At 34.5% G+C, this 18429-nt stretch overlaps 1 protein-coding gene across 1 annotated transcript in view; it reads right to left on the bottom strand.

Moving 5' to 3' along the window:
* The window catches only part of IARS2 (isoleucyl-tRNA synthetase 2, mitochondrial), a 79425-nt gene that overhangs the window by 11833 nt on the left and 49163 nt on the right, over positions 1-18429 (bottom strand). Inside the window, exons 13-18 of the mRNA XM_020982239.2 lie at positions 18023-18125; positions 16123-16216; positions 10783-10885; positions 9315-9417; positions 7648-7773; positions 319-450 (exon numbers count right to left, since the gene is read on the bottom strand). Of these exons, the coding sequence (XP_020837898.1) occupies positions 319-450; positions 7648-7773; positions 9315-9417; positions 10783-10885; positions 16123-16216; positions 18023-18125 (661 nt within the window). The remainder of the gene's footprint in view (positions 1-318; positions 451-7647; positions 7774-9314; positions 9418-10782; positions 10886-16122; positions 16217-18022; positions 18126-18429) is intronic.

Here is an 18429-nt window from a genome sequence, read left to right on the forward strand (position 1 = left end):
AAATCTGCTTTACTGAAAGAGATATTTGCTGAGAAACAAAGTAACTACTCAACTTAGGGTATTACTGCCACAGAAAAAATAGAAGACTACAGAGGAATAAAAAGGTGCTAATGTTTCTATCTGATAGAAAAAGAAGAGTTTTATCTACCTCCAAAGCTCTAGGCTTTCCTAGGGAGAAAGATACCAATTCTTGAGACACCAGCCTAAAAATACCAATCATTTAATGTGGTTGGCATTTTTATCCAACCCCATAATACTTATCCTGCTACACATGTGTGTTGCTGAAATCTTTCTGCTCATACTTACTAAACAACATACCTTTTTTCCAAAATCTTGAAGTAAATGTAACATGTACTGGTCTATAATATACATCTCTTCAAAGCGGACCGTATCTGTTTCTGGATTGAAATCAGCCACATTTCCCAAAAGAAAGCGAAGTGTATTCCTAAGCTATAAAAGAAAATGTTAAATATACAGTATGAGTTCATTTTGTAATTGTTCATTATTTTTTCCCTTTTTTCAGATTTTGAATTTAAAGCCACCCTGAGATAGATATATTTGCATAAACACTGCAGAATAAAAGGAGTGGACTACATATGAAATTACGAATCTCTATTACATAGAGTTTGCTTTTCTTTTTAATTACGTAAATTTAACACATAACTCTCTAAGCTGTCTTGCTAGTCTGTGATTCCTTTTGGTGTTTCTTCTCTTTTCTTTTTTTGGGGGAGGAAGAGAGAGTTCTGGGAGAGAACCCTACATCCCTCCCACCTACTTCTTCTAGTGAAAAAGAAAACCACTGTAACAAATTTGCAGCATCAAGCAAAACAAATTCTTATAGTGGCCATGTGCATCTCATTCTGCACCTTGATTTGTAATCATTTATTAAAAATTCATCTTAAACATAAATACAACCATTGAAACTTGTTTACAGCCATCTTTTTTCTACAAATGAGAAATTCCCAAAAGGGAAACAACTTCCATTGATGCAAATCAGTAAACTCTCTATAACTTCTGCTGTTGGCACTGAGAGATGAAGTAAGTTGTCCATTGTGATCCAGCCAATGTATATCTGAGGAAAGTCTTGAACCTAGACCTGACAGCACTGCCTCTCTTGAAACAATATGTAAATAGCATAATTATTTTCCCTTCAATATAATGCAAGCTCCTAGAGGGCAGAGATTGTTTCATTTTTATCTTTATGTTCCCTAGCACCTAGAATAATGTTTGGAACATGGGAGGAAATTTTAAAATGGAATTTTAAATTTAAAATTTTAATGAAAATAAATGAATTTCAGCCCCCCCAAAAAAAACCCCATAACTTTTCAATCATTTCCTTGAAGTCTCCTGTTTCTAGGGCTAACAATTTTCAGACCCATCAATCACTATAAACTGAATTATAGTATTCCATTACCTTAATCACTACAATTAAACCATCCCCCCCCAATATCAGACTTTCAAGTTATTTTTAGTTTTCTACAAGTATAAAAAATGTTGCTAAAGAAGTTCAAACAGATAATTTCAGTTTTTAAAATAACTGTTATGGTTTGATACAACAATGGAATTACTGAATTGATGGTAAAGACCATTCTTGTAATTTTTAATGTATATTGACAGACTGCTTTCAAAAAAAGTTTCTGATAGTTTGCAATTCGACTAGCAATGAATGAATATATCTGTTTTCTCTGCAACTACCACCAGCACTGTTTATTTACTTTTTATTATCTTGGTCAGTGTGATAGCTGTGGGATATATATTAAGAGTGATATATTTGTACTAAATTACAGAAATGCAAATTAAAGTTAACTCTTAGTTTCTCCTTCACACTCATTAGATTGGCAAAGATGACAAAAAAGGAAAATGACATGCTTGAAGTGATGGGGTGCTTGGGTGCTTGTGTTTGGGTGCTTATATTTGGACCCCAATTTCTCTCTAGCCTCTGACACACTGTCTCTGACAGTTTCTCCTCAGCCCAAGGATGCTGTGCTTAGCAATTACTCATGAGTGGGCCCCAGCAAGACCGTTATCTCTTTCCCTGGTGCAGTTACAAACAGCACCTGAAGGATTTATTAGTTTAAACTGGCTTTGCACCGGGTCATAAAGACATTCTTACCCACTACTATACTATCCTACTGCCCTACCTCACTATCTACATTCTGGGCTCCTCATTAACTGTATTCTAGACTTAAGACATATGTATACTCCCTACATCTATCTTGTCAAACAAGATATTGATTGGTGGCAGACTGGACAACTCTCTGTTACCCTGAACTCTAGTTGACTTAGTGATGTAGCAGGCCTAAAACCACACCTCCATGTAGCCTCTGTTGTGGGCTTTTCCTAACGAACTCTGGGTAAAACACCTGCGCAGTAGGTACAAGTGCATGTTCCTTTAAGAACTGACCACTCCTTAACCACTCCCTAATTCCACCCTGAATCCCCTAGTTAGCATATTTGACACATGTTTTATTGTATTTTATCCTATGTAAACTTTAACTGTACCTCTCTAAGGTTGCAGGAATCCTTAAGAATCCTTACCCGTAACAATAAACTTTGCCACCTTGACTTAAAGAATGCTTGAGTCAGTGAATTCATTCCAGACGACCCATCATGTACTTCAGTCTTTGAGGGGTCACAACTTCTCAACCTCTCAGCCCGCAACAAAAGGGGTGAAGGAAAAGATGCACACTACAGCATGGGTGCTAGAGATATAAACTGATCCAGCCATTCTGGAAAGTAATTTGGAACGATGCTTTAAAAGTCTAGATAACCTGTGGATACCCTCTTTTCCATAAAATTTTCATTATGATTTTATCTAGTTCAATGAAGAAACCTTTTGATTTTTATTACATATGTAAATTAAGTTTTCATGGTTTTGTCATTTTTACTCTATTGACAATTCATACATAAATACTGAATATTCCTTCCAATTATTAAAGTCTTTATTTCAAATCATTATTTTTAAATTGTCCTAGTAGGTCTTTGCATTTCTAAGACGGGGAACTCCTCCCAACTTTTTTAGAAGACAATACATTCATAGTAGCACACTGGTTAAAATATGCTACTTGGTGAAGTAATAGAGTGCCAGATTTAAGGTCAAGACAACCTGAATTCGAATCTTGCTCAAACACTTTGTTGCTGTATGACCTCTGGGCAAGTCACTCTTTCAGCCTGTTTTCTCATCTGTCAAATGGGAATCAAAACACCTACTTTACAAAGGGTTGTTGTAAGGATCACATGAGATAATATATGCAAAGCACTTTGCAAACCTTAAAGTGCTATATAAACATTGTCTTTTATTGTTATTAAAGAGAATATGAGGTCCAACTGGGTTTACTAGCTGAATACAGAAAAGCATGTGAGTTGGTGGAGTGAAATGCTAGTCAAAAGCTGTCCTATAAAGGTCTGGGATATGTGTCTTACATGCATATATATCAAAATCATCTAAGACTCCTTGAAAGATATAACAGATGTAACTTTTTTGGGGAGACTCTGATTAGTTTCAAACATGGCAAAAAACTTGGAGAGGCACATTCAAACAAGTCAGTCAGTAATTTAGTTTGTTATCAGGCACTGTCAAGCACTGTGCTCAGCACTGGAGACATAAAGGTTAAAAAAAATAAAAAGGGTGTTACTCAAGGTGGTGCATTCCAGAGAAAGATGATATAAATATCTAGGTGCATTCAAGATATGCAGCATAAATAAAGGTAATCTCAAAAGGGAAACACTGGCTATTCCAGGGATCAGGGAAGGCTTTCTGCAGAAGGTAGGATTTGAGCTGAGTCCTGAAGGAAACCAGGGAAACTCAAAAGTAGAGGTGAGGAAGCAGCACATTTTGGGCATGGGAAGAGCCAGTGCAAAGCCATGGGGAACAGCTAGTGAAAAGGCATGGTGATGGGAGATAGAGTGATGCACGTGTGGAACAGCAAGAAGACTAGGGTAGCTGATCATAGGAGTAAGGTGGGAAAAGGATGAAAAGGTAGGAAAGGGTTAGGTTATGAAGAACTTTAAATATCAAAGACAGAACTTCATATTTGGCTCTGGATGTAACAGGATTCACTAGAGCTCCTTCAGCAAGGAAATGACGTGGAGAGACCTATGTTTTACAAAAGTCACCTCAACAACTGAGGGAAAAATGAAATGGAGCGGCAAGAGATTTGAGGAAGAGAGACAGGTGAGAAGCTACTGCAGCAGTCTAGCAAGAGGTGATTAAGACCTGAATTATGAGGAGAGCCATAGGAGTGACGAGCAAAGGGTGTACATGGGAGATGTCGCAAAGGCAGAAACAGTGGAAGCAGTGAAGAAATGGTACTGAGAAGAGTGGAAGAGTGAAGAGCTGAGAAACAGTCTGAGACTATGAACCTGAAGCACTGGGATGATAATGGTGCCTTTAATAGCAATAGCAATAAGACGCACTATAAAATGTTAATTGTTATTTGTCATAGTGTTATTTCTTTTTTTGCATTTGTACTCCCAGCACTTAGCATAGTAGGAGGCACACAGTATGCATTTAAAACTCATTTATTTATTTGCTTAGTTGTTATTATTATTATGTAATACCTCATAGTCTTAAAAGAATTGCCTGGAGCACTGAAAGGTTAAATGATTTGCCCAAGGCTCATTTAACCAGCCAAAGTGTATCAAAGGTGTTACTTAGTTCAGATCTTCTGGACTCTAAAGTGAGCTCTTTATCCACTTAGTCATGCTGTCATCAGCACTAGGAGAATACCACTATTAAAAAGTGAGCTTCCATCAGCTTGGAAACAGCTGAATAAATCATGGTATATGAGTGTAACAAAATATTATGGCAGCAATAAGAAACAATATGAAAAATTCAGAGAAGCAGAAGACTTCTATGAATTAAGAAATTAATAGAACCAGGAAAACTAAATACACAATGATTATAGCAATGGAAAGGGAAAGAATAATAACTAAAATGAAATACTGCATCATTATAATGGCAATATTTCACCTAGAAAAGAGGAAATGGCCTTTCCTTTCCTTCTTCCTTTTTTATAAAGGGTAAAACTTTGTATATACTCTTAGATTTGGTTGATGTCAAGTTTTCTGAACTGCTTTTTAATTTTTTTTTCTTGATTATTATTTAATTTTAGTTTTCAACATTCACTTCCATAAGATTTTGAGTTTTAAATTTTCTCCCCTTCCCTCTCATCCACACTCCCCAAGACAGGGTGCAATTTGATACAGGCTCTATTTATACATTCATATTAAGCATATTTTCTTGTTAGTCATGATATAAACAACAATAAAAACTAATGGAAGGAACCACAAGAATGAAGCAATAAAATAAAACAACAAAGGAAAACAAGAGCAAATAGTATGCTTCCATCTGCATTCAGATTCCATAGTTCTTCCTCTGGATGTGGATAGCAATTTCCATCGTGAGTCTTTTGGAGTTGTCTTAGGTCTATCAAAGTTAGTCATCACCTAACATGGCTGTTACTGTGTACAATGTTCTGGTTCTGCTCACTCCACTCAGCACCAGTCCATACAAGTCTTTCCAGGTTTTTCTGAAGTCCACTTGCTCATCATTTCATATCATACCACAGTACTCCATTACATTCATATACCACAACTTGTTCAGCCATTCCAACTGATGGGCATCCCCTCAATTTCCAATTCTTTGCCACCACAAAAAAAGCTGTTACAAATATTTTTGTACATGTGGGTCCTTTTCCCATTTTTATGAACTCTTTGGGATACAGCCCTGGAAGCGCTATTGCTAGGTCAAAGGGTATGCACAATTTTATGGCCCTCTGGGCATAGTTCCAAATTGCTCTCCAAAATGGTTCACAACTGTACCAACAATGCATTAGTGTTTCAATTTTCCCACATCTTCTCCAACATTTATCATTGTCCTGTTTTGTCATGTTAGCCAATCTGACAGGTATGATGTGGTATCTCAGGGTCATTTTGATTTGTATTTCTTTAATCAATAGTGATTTAGAGCATTTTTTCACTTGACTATAGACGGCTTTAATTTCTTCATCTGAAAACTGCCTGTTCATATCCTTTGACCATTTATCATTTGGGGAATGATTTGTATTCTTATAAACCTGACTCAGTTCTCTATAAATTTTAGAAATGAGGCCTTTATCAGAGACACTGGTGGTAAAAATTCTGTCCCAGTTTTCTGCTTCCCTCCTAATCTTGGATGCAATGACTTTGTACAAAAACTTTTCAATTTAATGTAATCAAAATTATCCATTTTGCATTTCATAATGTTCTCTGCCTCTTGTTTGGTCATAAATTCTTCCCTTCTCCATAGATCTAAATAGTAAACTATTCCTTGCTCTTCTAGTTTGCTTATAGTATCAGTCTTTATATCTAAATCCCATAACCCCTTACGACTTTATCTTGGTATAGGGTGTTTTTACTATTTTTTATAAGGGATGGCTCACTGAACAGGTTAAGAATGTTATTCAGAAATGAAGATGATTTAAAAATAAAGACATCAGTAAAATAAATACAAAGATAAGCCTTGCACACAGTATATATTTAATAAGTACTTGTTGGGGAGACAAAGCCAAGATGGCAGAATAAAGGAAGGGACTTGCCTGAGCTTTCCCAAATTTCCCTCCAAACAATTTTAAAATAACTTCTCAAAACGAATTCTGAAGTGGCAGAACCAACCAAACATGATGGGGGGCTGATAGAAGGTAGGACAGATTGGAGGAGGCAATGGTCAGAAGGAAAACACTTCTGAGGAAGGACAGGGTGAAAGGAGAGAGACAGAGAGAAACAGAGAGACAGAGACAGAAAGGACAAAACAAATGAAAAATAGGATAGAGGGAAATACACAGTTAAAAATCATAACTGCAAAAAAAAAATTTATAGTAAATTTTCTCATTTGTATCAATGACATTTCTGAAGTAGCTAAGGCAGTAAGTATATAAGTTATTACTACAAACTATTATTTGTAGAAGTTTAACTAGAATGTGAAAACATACTAAAATATTCTCTATAGATGCATGATAACTACTTAGAGGACAAACTGAAATTAATAACAGTTCAGGCTTCTTTATTTAAAAGCAAAATATAATTTTTAATTGCAATTGTTTGGCAACCTTTTGCTTCCAGAAATATATAGTTCAAAATTATGAGCAGATGGACTTCAGAAAAACCTGGAAAGACTTATATTAACCAATGCAGAGTAAAATGAGCAGAACCAGGGGAACATTGTACACAGTAACAGCCACACTGTGTGATGACTGACTCTGATAGACTTAGCTCTTCTCAGCAATGCAACGCTCTAAGTCTCCAAAAGATTCAAGATGGAAAATGCTATCCTCATCGAGAGAAAGAACTTAGAGGAATCTGAATGCAGATGGAAGCATACCATTTGCTTCCCTTTTCTTTTGTTGTTTTGTTTCATTTCTTCTTTCTCATGGTTCTCCCATTAGTTCTAATTCTTTACATCATGACTAATGTGAAAATATGTTTAATATGAATGTGTAAGTAGAGCTTATATCAGATTGCATGCTGTTTGGGGGAGGGGAAGAAAATTTAAAATTCAAAATCTTATGGAAGTGAATGTTAAAAACTAAAAATCAATCAATTAGTTATATTAAAATAACACACACACACACACACACACACACACACACAGAGTTTAATTGTTCTGACCTTGTCAATATTATCTCTGGCTGCATTAAGTGTACGTGGCCCAATTTTCACTTCATTGAAGACATTTGATTCAGCTACCCACCATCGAAGGATATCTGCACCATACGGAGGATCTTTGCTTTGATCCTTTTTTGTGAGAAAAATACAAACAAAGCATTACAAACTACACATTTCAAAGTAGGCCCATAAGCAGTATGTGAGACAGGAACATTTCAGCTCAACACTAAAGGTTTAGAACAGCAATACAAGTATGTGGGTTTCAACGATCTCAAGTCAAAGAAATTTAGCTTAGGTCTAAAAGTCAAATCAGGCCTCTCCACCTTTGTCAAGTGCACACATAATTCCTACCTCATCAATCAGGCACTGTTATACATATTTAATGAGAACAGACAGGTCCATACAGGCTTATCAGCTGGAAATAATAATCCTCCTCTGAAAAGACCCCCTACCCGAGAATTGATTAGAAGGATAGAGGGAGTGGCATCAAAAAAAAGTTTTCCAACATTCTCTAGCAATTCTGGACACAATACATTGAATAATGGACATTGGCAGGTCATTGGCAAACCAGGACAGCAACATATTACTGGTCTGGATAATTTACCTTATAAGTAACAAACTGGCTTATAGTAAAGAGACAGAGGTTCTTGAGTTAGAAGACTTAAATCAAAACCTCACCTCTGACCTTTACTATCTGTGTGACCTAGGGCAAAGCCTTTAACCTCCTTGGACTTAAGTTTCCTCACTTATAAAATAAGGGCATTGGACTAGATAATGGGCCTTTAGGGTCCCTTCCATCTCTTATAAGATCTACTATCCTATGATCCTAAGTTGATCTGTACCATGTGCAAATAAAGTCAGGATATTAGCAACATCAGACCTGTGTCCATTAATCAATAATAATGACAATCAATTCTTCAAAGACAAATGCATATTTTCTAATAGTACCAAAATAAAGTGAATATTTAAGAGTTTCCATTTTCTGAAGTCTTATCTTCTCCTGCCAGCTTTCTATGTGACTACTTTAAAAAGCTGGATGATATTTTAAAATTGTGGCTACTGCTGATTGCTTGTGATTAAATCAGAGAAGCTAGGTAGTACAATGGCCTGGAGTCATCTTACTCAGTTCAAATCTGGCCTCAGACACTGACTAGCTATGTGACCCTGGGCAAGTCACTTCACCCTATTTTCCTCAGTTTCCTCATCTGTCAAATGAACTGGAGAAGGAATGGTAAACTATTCTAATATCTTTGCCCCAAACACCCAAATGGGGTCACTAAGAATTGAACACAACTGAAAAAAATTGACTGAACAAAACAAAAACCAGAACTAACTGTTTACTAAAGAGACAAAAATTTTAAATAATTCACATGAAACTGACATCTGTCTACAAATGAAGTATGACTTAGTACCTAAGTACAAACCCAAATTAGATCATCTACAGACTATTAGTGTGACTTTATGCAGAACATACAACCTCTGTTTTTTAGTTTCATTGTAAAATGAGGACCAAAGATAAGATCCCATGGCAAATGACCCCATATGTAGCATTTAAAAAAAAATTAAAGGCGCTAAGTATTAGAACAATCTAAAATCTGTATAATAATAAAATTTTTTTAAATTAAAATAATAATAATAAAAATGCCAATTATTTATTATGAGTCACTTACTTGCCCTCCATTGATGATAATATCTGGGCTAATCACATTTCCAAGAGATTTAGACATCTTTTCTCCTTTTTCACTAAGAGTAAAACCATGAACCAAAACAGCCCTGAAAAGGAAAATGAACCACTTTAATAATGAAGAACATTAGGTGATAAAACTTACAAACTACCTTAAAATTGATGAGAACCTTTTTAATAGTTATCAAAATTAATACACTTCATGAGCTTCTTAAAATAGGTTGGATTTTTTAAAAAAAGTCCACATAGCAAAGTCTATGGTGAAAACATAATTCTAAATGTGATTGTTTGGTTCATAAGCAAGGAAAAGAAAAGAGAATAAGAATTTTTTTTCAATGTGGGAATTTGGAGTAGGAGGGAATACTGCTGTTCTATTAACTTCTGGTAGCATATACAATTGACTATAATAGCTAATTATTCCCCCCCATATTCTTTCTCCTTTTGGCCATAAGGTCCTAAGAAATTTATTTCCATTCCTAGTGGCAGACACAGGCACCATTCATTCTGATTTCTCATTATTATTCAAGAAGAGGAGGAGAAGAGCACTGGAAAGGCTGGGATGACATTAATTATTTTGTTTGGGGCTCATGTGAGGAGATAGTCAAGACAGAATGGACAAAACACAGAGCTTCAATCCAGTAAGTATATTGTGACAACATACATTTTCTTCTTCTGGTCTGAACCTGTAATTTTATCAATGCAGAAAAATCCCAGAGAAGAAACTCCTTTTACCAATGCACATTAACAAATGTTCCTCAACTTCTAGTTTTAAGACTAGAAAGCAACTTCAAATCTTTGAAAGCAACTTCAGGGTGATGAAGCACTGAAAAATTAAAAATGACCTGCTAGAAGTCACATAGTCAGTATGTCTCAAAGGTGGAAGTTGACCCCAGGGCCTGCTACTACACCACACTGCCTCTTAATCTGAACCTAATTTTATAAAACTCATATATTTTTATGGTGTCTTATGGTATCTAATTTAATGGAAGTAGGACTGGGAGGTTACAACACTGTAGTTAAGCTAATTTCTAATGCTAACTTTCAGGCTTTATATATCAGTGTGTCAACTGTTTGTGAATATTAGAAGTATAACAGCATTTGAAGCTCAAGAAATCCTCTCCCCCTCTGGGTACATCCCATTTTCTCTGCCTATCCAAAGCTTATCCTTTCCTCCATCGAAGTGCCTCCCCTCAGTTATGACAGGCCATAAGGATCACCCAGAGGACTTATAATCTGTGGCAAAGATAATATACTTTAACTACTGCCATTTATTTCACATGTATATCATGTCCCAATGATATCATAAGCTCTCAGAAGTCAAGAAGCATGTTAGAATTTTTTGGCATCCTACTCCATTCCTAGCATTGTGTTTGGTCTGTTATAGGCACTCAATAAATTCATGCTGAAATAAACTGAAATATACTGACTAGCTTATTTGTGATGTAGATACTTACCTGTAAGGGGCTTTATTTTTTGCTGCCACACTAGTAAGTAAGGAAGAATGAAACCAGCCTCCAAACTGGTCCTTTCCCTCCAAGCACAAATCTGCTCTTTTGTCTGTAAATTATAGAAACGTATAGAAAAAAACAAATTTAGAGTTAATTACAACAGAAAAAGATAATTTTATATCCCAAATCTTGCAGTTCTGAAAATTTGATGTTTTCTATTCTTTTTAACATTATGTATAGCTGCTCCAACTTTTAACTGTCCTATTTATTCAGAATATTGGTACGTATCAATCAATAAGCATTTACTGAATACTATGTGTCAGTTATTGCGCCAAGCTCCAGAGATACAAAGAGAAAAGAAAAACAGCCTCTTTCTTCAAACAACTTGTATTATAATGTAGAAGACAGCAAATAAATACAGGATACAGTACATACATGGTAACCTTAGAGAAAAAGCAATAGCTCCTGAGGAAAGCTAGTGCTCCCCCTCACAGGGAAGAGGTCAAGAGCCAAAGTGCAGAAGGTTTAGAGGAAAGTGAGAGGAGAGTTTGAGAAAGCACTGAGTATAGGCAACTTTTCAAGGAGTTTAGCTAAGAAGGGGAAGAGAAATATATGACAATAGTTATTAAAAGTGGTAAAATCTAAGGAGGACTTGAAAAATTTTTTAAGACTCAGACATGTTTGTAGATAGCAGAAAGGAAACTAATAAATAGGGAGAGTTTAAAGGTTAGAAAGAGAGAGCAATAATACCAAGGGCAATCTGTTAGAGATGACAAGAGAGGATGGGATTAAGAGTACATGAAAAGAGGCAACAATACTCCAAACCTAAGATGACTGAAAGAATGCCCAAATTAGGTAATCATAACAAGTATTAAAATCTCTACTAAAGTAATAAAGTAGGCTATAAGCACAAATTATTCAATAATTTATTATGTTTTAATAATGATAATTTGTATACTTGCACACTCTAAAATTATAAATACATAGATTAAAAAAGAAATGTTGTTGCCTGTAGCATTCAAGTATTTCTGAAATATCAGTTACATGATGGGTATGAGCCATGGGGAATCAACATTTGGAAAAGGACGTTCTTGTCTTTCTGCTAGTCTTGCAGTTTTGCAGGTGCTACTAGAATGTTATGGTCAAAAGAACAAAATAAAAGTGAAGGTGGGGCAGCTGGGGAAGAGGCGTAGAAGAATGACACTAATTAATTTACCCCTGAATATCTAGGAAGCAATAGCAAGAGTTTGGACGTTTATTTAGTATTTCTGGTTTGACAATTCTCAGAAGTAAGTGAATGGTTATTTCATCAACGTTCCTGAAACGTATTCATTAAGAGCATACTCATCATATTCTAATCCAATATGTCAATTGACTATCCCACAAGTCTTTTCTTCTCAGACTAAACATCCCCAGGTTTTATCAGGTGATCTTCATATTAAATGGTTTTTGGTTGCTCGGCAATCCTGTTCACTTTCCTTTGGACATGTTCCCACATTGTCAAGATCCCTGTTTTTTTTTAATTTTTTTTATAACATCCCTTCTTAAATGATCTGACCAACATATAAGATCGTGTCTTTCTTCTTTCTTGACACTATGCTTCTTTTAATGCAGTCTAAGACTGAAGTACCTTTTTTTGGCTGCCACATCGCACTACTTAGGAGTACTAAAATTTAATCCACTAAAATCCCCAGATTTTACATAGCAGATATCCCCCTACCTATTTATCTAGTAATCCTGTAGAAATCCTGTAGAAACAAAAAAGCAATGAAGGTAGTCTGGCATGACTCACTCATAAAGAACCTATGATGTTACATAGTGATTACAATTTTCCTTTTTCAAAATGGTCACCACCATCCTTTTATTTCATTCTAGAATTCTGCCATGACCTGATTGATCCACCTTTTTTTTTCAACATTTCCACTTACCAAATAATCCTTTTCCATTAGTAAAAATCAGGTCCAGGTAAGAAGTATGTCTCCCTTTCCTGCACCCTACTGGTTTGCAGATTTCTACACAAGTTTATCTTATCCTACTTTTCCTTCTACCTAATTTGATCTTCTCGAATAAGGTGTATATTCTCATTGCCACAGCTAGTCATCAGTTTCAATGGACTAATAAGTCTTAATAAGCAAATTAAAAGATACAACTTATAAATAAAGTAAATTATATTATCGGGACATATATGCTGGAAAAAGAAATGGGCTAATCTCATATAGAAAAAAAAGAAAACAGATTGTCCAAGAGGGGCATTGGTACCCCTATATGTTAAAAGAATGAAGCCTCCAGTACACTGAGGAGATCCTCTACAGAAGACTTATGGGGGAATTATGATTGAAAAAATACACCAGATAAGTAGGTTTAAAGGGATTACATCATCTGTCAGTAGCTGGCATTTGTTATCATGGACCTTTCAAAATGTCAAATTAAAATACCATTAGAAATCTGCATGATTAGGGGCAGCTAGGTGGTGCAGTAGGTAGAGCTCTGGCCTTGGAGTCAGGAGGACCTGAGTTCAAATCTGGCCACAGACACTTGACACTAGCTGTGTGACCCTGGGCAAGTCATTTAACCCCGAATGCCTCATCAAAAAAAAAAAACCCTGCATAATTGGAGGGAGTTTCCACATTTATGAGCAATAGCTGTTAAACCTCAACTTTTACTTCAAGTCTTCTTGTTCTCTTAATGGAATCAGAAAATAAGTAAGGAGCGCTTTGTGTTAGTTTTAAAATTAATTAGGATTAGTACAAACATGCCTTTACAAATTCTTTAAGAATGTTTTAGGTATGAGTGAATTTGTTATTTAAAGAATGATTTTAAAACAGAATTCCTTTAAATTTCTCAAATGTTGACATTTTTTAGATTCCACTGACTCTAATCTCTTAATGAAATAGATGTCTGACCTAATGCCAAGTTTGTAAAGCAAATCTCTCTTTGCTGTAAATCGTGTCAGGACGAAAGTGAAAACAGGTATGTAGACTATAAGATAATAAGATTCATCTAATTAATATCAGTAATCACTACTGAAGGCTATTTGTGCTAAAAATAGAGATCACTTACTTTTGCAAAAAAGAAACTTCAGTAGAATCACTGATATGGTAAACAGACCTTAATATCAGAGACTCAAACTACTTGAGATTATGCAGCATTTTAGTTACACAAAAATATAGTACAAATGGATAATACGTAATATCACTAAATTCAGAAAAACTTAATACTTCAGTTGTCATTGAATTTTCTTATGCTAAATCTATATATACTAAAATAACTATTAAAATACTCAAAACACTTTAAAAAAATTCCAGGCATTAAGTAAAATCAAGCTTTCTTCTCTTTTTTTTTTCCCCTTCCCTTACAACACACACATAACAAGCTAGATATGGTTTCTTTTTCATTTGATCTCATCACATTTCATGGTCCTTGTATGGACTTTAACAATCAAATTAGAAAATTATCTATGTACATCTTATTTTTTTCTACTATAAATTATTAGAGGCAGAGCCTATTTCTTATTATTTATCCCAGGGTCTATACATTGTATTCTTCAATGGAATCAAATGGTAAGGATTCCCTCTATTTGTGTAGATCATAAGCCAACCATGCCTTCCCATCCTATGGTATCTATCCTTGACTATGCTTTCCCATAAGTTCTCAATAGAAGACTCACCCAACACCAAAAAGCTATCCTCTAAATCTTTTTTAATATTGTTAGGAGTTGGGCTATGCATCACTTGCTCCCAGTGCCTACACACTTTCCACCACTTCCCTTTCCAATTATATATTTCTTAATGTCTTTACAATTACGTATTTCCTTCTTACATAGAAGTCATCACTGATAATGTGCTCAAGAAAACATGTAATAAAAAGGTAAATGAAAGGATAAGATAAAATACAAAATACTCAATTTATTTCTTATTGGCAAGCTTTATTAAAGTTCTTATTTTCTACCTGAAGGAAAGATCTAAGGTTAGTAGGTAGATACTATGGATTAAAATTCCTTTTTTATGTTATTTGTAAATTTCATTGACCATTGCTGACTGCCTTCTATTTCATTAAGTGAAAAATCAAAAGTTTACTGTATCAATTATATGTATTTATATAATGTTTCTCTTATTATGATATACCTACATATGAGAATCAAATCTCCTAATTTTTTTGCTTTGAAATATGTTCACAGACAATTTCACTTAATGAATTCTACTTCTTGAATCCTCTAAATATCAGGTTAAGAGTGGGCATAATTATTCTACAAGGTACTAACAGAAGCAGCAATGACTGAACTTCATCTACTAGCACAGTAAAGTAACTAAGAACATTAGTGACACAGCTTTCATCCCATTTCAAACCAATCAAGAGCCCCGATTTTAACTTACATGTATTATCCTTAGTAAGGACTTTAGTTTTGTGTGACTGCTTAAGAAATCACTTAATAATGGTATTAACAGAAGTAATTCTCAGGAAGTCTGAAGTAGTCACTGAGATTCTGAAATAGTATTAATAACTACTATTTCACATCAGGTACATTTTTTTTGAATGTTAAGTATACCTTCCAATGAATGGCTACAAGAAACCCTTCTTCCTGCTGAGGCTTAAATTGTGCAATTCTATTTATCTGCATTTTCAAGATAATTTGGAAAAACATGAGTGCTTCTTTGAACATTTAATATTTTTCTAAATCATACTAGCAAAGGCCTCTTCAAACAATGATTTTGGAAAAAAAGGTGGTATGTGAAAGTATTAGATAGCAAGGTTTAAATTCTGACATTGCTTATCAGTAACATTTCTGGTGGAAAAAAACTAAACAGTTTAAATTTTCTGGAAAAAAGGTAAAATCTCTAAGTGTAACCACGCAAAATTACTATTTATTTAGCATTCCCTCACGTAAATCCAATTTACTTCCTGATGTCATTGTATTCTTTGAGAATAGAGGACAAATAACAACTTTTCCCTGTCTTTTCATGCTTAGTTACCTTAGGAAAACACACCTTCCCCTTTATTTGTCTAATAACTAAGCACAGAATAGTATTAAGTTATATACTTGTATTTGTAGTTCAAAAAAAAACAAAAGGAAAAGAAAGTTGTGAAGTATAGAGAAATCATGGTCCACAGGAGATCTGTATTATATACAATTCAGGTACTGCCATAGACTAGCTCTGTGAATATGTTACTTAATCTCCACCAGTATAATACTGCTAACAGGTAAAAATCAGGGGTTATACTACAACTCTAAGACATTCTAATTTTTAAAAATAGTAAATTCATTATAGGTTTTGAGTTTGTCCTTATTTTTTGAATCTCAAACCTTTCAATGATGGCATAATATATAACATTCTCTGTATTTAATACCTGGAAGAACACAATTCCATGCAGTTCCACTTTCAAACCAAACATCCAAGATATCCTGACCTGGCACAAATTCCAATGCATCAGGACCACCATGCTAATGAGATATAAGTGAAAAAAGCATTTTAATTATACAAAAACACAGTACAAATGAATAATAGGTAATATCACTAAATTCAGAAAAACTTAATATTTGTTGTCATTGAATTTTCTTATGCTAAATCTATGTATACCTAAATAACTATTAAAATACTCAAAACACTTAAAAAAAATTCCAGGCAGTAAGTAAAATCAAGCTTTCCTTTCTTTTTTTTTTTCTTCCCCTGCAACACACACAAAGCTGGATATGATTTCTCTTTCATTTCATCTCATAACATTTCATTATTCTCGTATAGACCTGAACAATCAAAATAGAACATTATCTATGTACATCTTATTTTTTTCCTACTATAAATTATTAGAGGCAGAGCCTGTTTCTTTTTATTTATCCCAAGATCTATACATTGTATTCTTTGGGAATCAAGTTATGAGGATGTCCTCTATTTGTATAAATCACAAGCTAACCATGCCGTCCTATCCTGTGGTATCTATCTTTGCCTATGCCTTTCCATAAATTCTCAATAAAAGACCAACCCAATACCCAGGAGGCTATCCTCTAAATCTTCTTTATTAAGAGTTGAGCTATCCATTACTTGCTCTCAATACCTAAACACTTTCTACCACTTCCTTTTCCAATTATATATTTCCTTAATGTCTTTACGATTAGGTATTTCCTTCTTACACAGAAGTCATAACTGGTTCTATGCTTCAGCCTACTTATACCTAGTATATGTCTTCTCCATTGTTCTTTAGGATACCTGCTTTACTAGTGGTATCTATTTTTAAAAAAAACCCTTACGTCAGAGAGGGGCTTGGGATTATAAGGTCATTGATTTAAGGATTGGAAGAGACTTTAGAAATCTTAGGCCCCAAACCCTTCAACTTACAGCCAACAAATGAGTTCTTTCAAATTTTTCTCTTTGTGCCTCAAGTCTTACAGCACATGGTTAAATCAGATATGCACCGAGTTAACCTATCAGCACATATACCTTATTTGTTGCAGACAGATGATAAGCTAGTCTCAGAACTGAAGAGGTAGCCTGGATTGTTTGTGGGAACTTACCCAGTACTTTCAAAGATCTTAAACACTGCATATAATAAGTACTAAATAAATATTTAAATGACTGTAAATTCTATAGCCATTAGATAAATATTCACAATTTTAGCTGTGTCTGGGCATTATTATTTCACTGAAAATAAACACTTTCCTATATATATACAAACAATTATGCTCTTCCACTTAATTCGTATTTGAATCCAGTGAAGTTCAAGTGTTATTTCCATAACTCTGAGCAACTTCCAACACAAATGCAAGCATTTGTGATACACTATAGTTTAAAATTGAACTTCAGGTCACTAATATCAGCAGAAATGTACACACAGCTTTCATTTACAAAGCACGTTTTTCATCACAACCTTGAGAGTAGGTCATGCAAGTATTATTATTCCTATTTTGCAAATAAGAAAACTGAGGCTCAAGAGTGAAACAACTTGCATAATAGCAGAATGCTAGAAACCTTGAGATTTGGGACTTGAATACGTCTTTTTGACTCCAAATCCAATGCTTTTCTTATTATATCTCACTGCCTTGACACTGTGACACTGTGTCTACCACTACATTAAATTCTATCCCGTTCCAGTCATACATACCTTATCTTAGGTCTAGATTATGTTTTTCTTATATTTTTATATTTTATCAATATATTAAGCCCATTTAAAAAACTACATTATAAAATAATTACTAAGCTTACAAAAAATCACCCCCAAGATCTTTCGTATTCAACATTTGCAATTATAAATTTACCTGAGCTAAGACTTTTTCAGGAAGAAGCTGCTCAGGAGGAAGAGTCCACCAGATATCACTTCCATGTTTTTCCACTAGTTGAATAAGATGCTCAATAGTTTGGCTGTTGAAGGAAAAAAACAATCACAGCCAGGAAAGTAACTACTGTAGCTAAGATATAAAGCAATAACAACAAAAAGAAATGATGCAAACAATGCCTTATTTCCAACCCCAAACTGACCTCTTCAGTTATGCAGCTACAACTACAGGCTACTAGGTCACTTCAAACACATTTCAGCAACAAACCTATTACTCTATCTTCTCCACAAAACTAAATGTATCCTCCAAAATTTTCTTATTCTGTTAAAGGAATTATCATTTTATCAGTTAAAAGGCTAAAAATGTTTTAGTTACCTCTAATGAAACGA

The sequence above is a fragment of the Phascolarctos cinereus genome, unplaced genomic scaffold (assembly GCF_003287225.1).
Source record: "Phascolarctos cinereus isolate Bilbo 61053 unplaced genomic scaffold, phaCin_HiC Scaffold_5;HRSCAF=322, whole genome shotgun sequence".
Lineage (NCBI taxonomy): Eukaryota > Metazoa > Chordata > Mammalia > Diprotodontia > Phascolarctidae > Phascolarctos > Phascolarctos cinereus.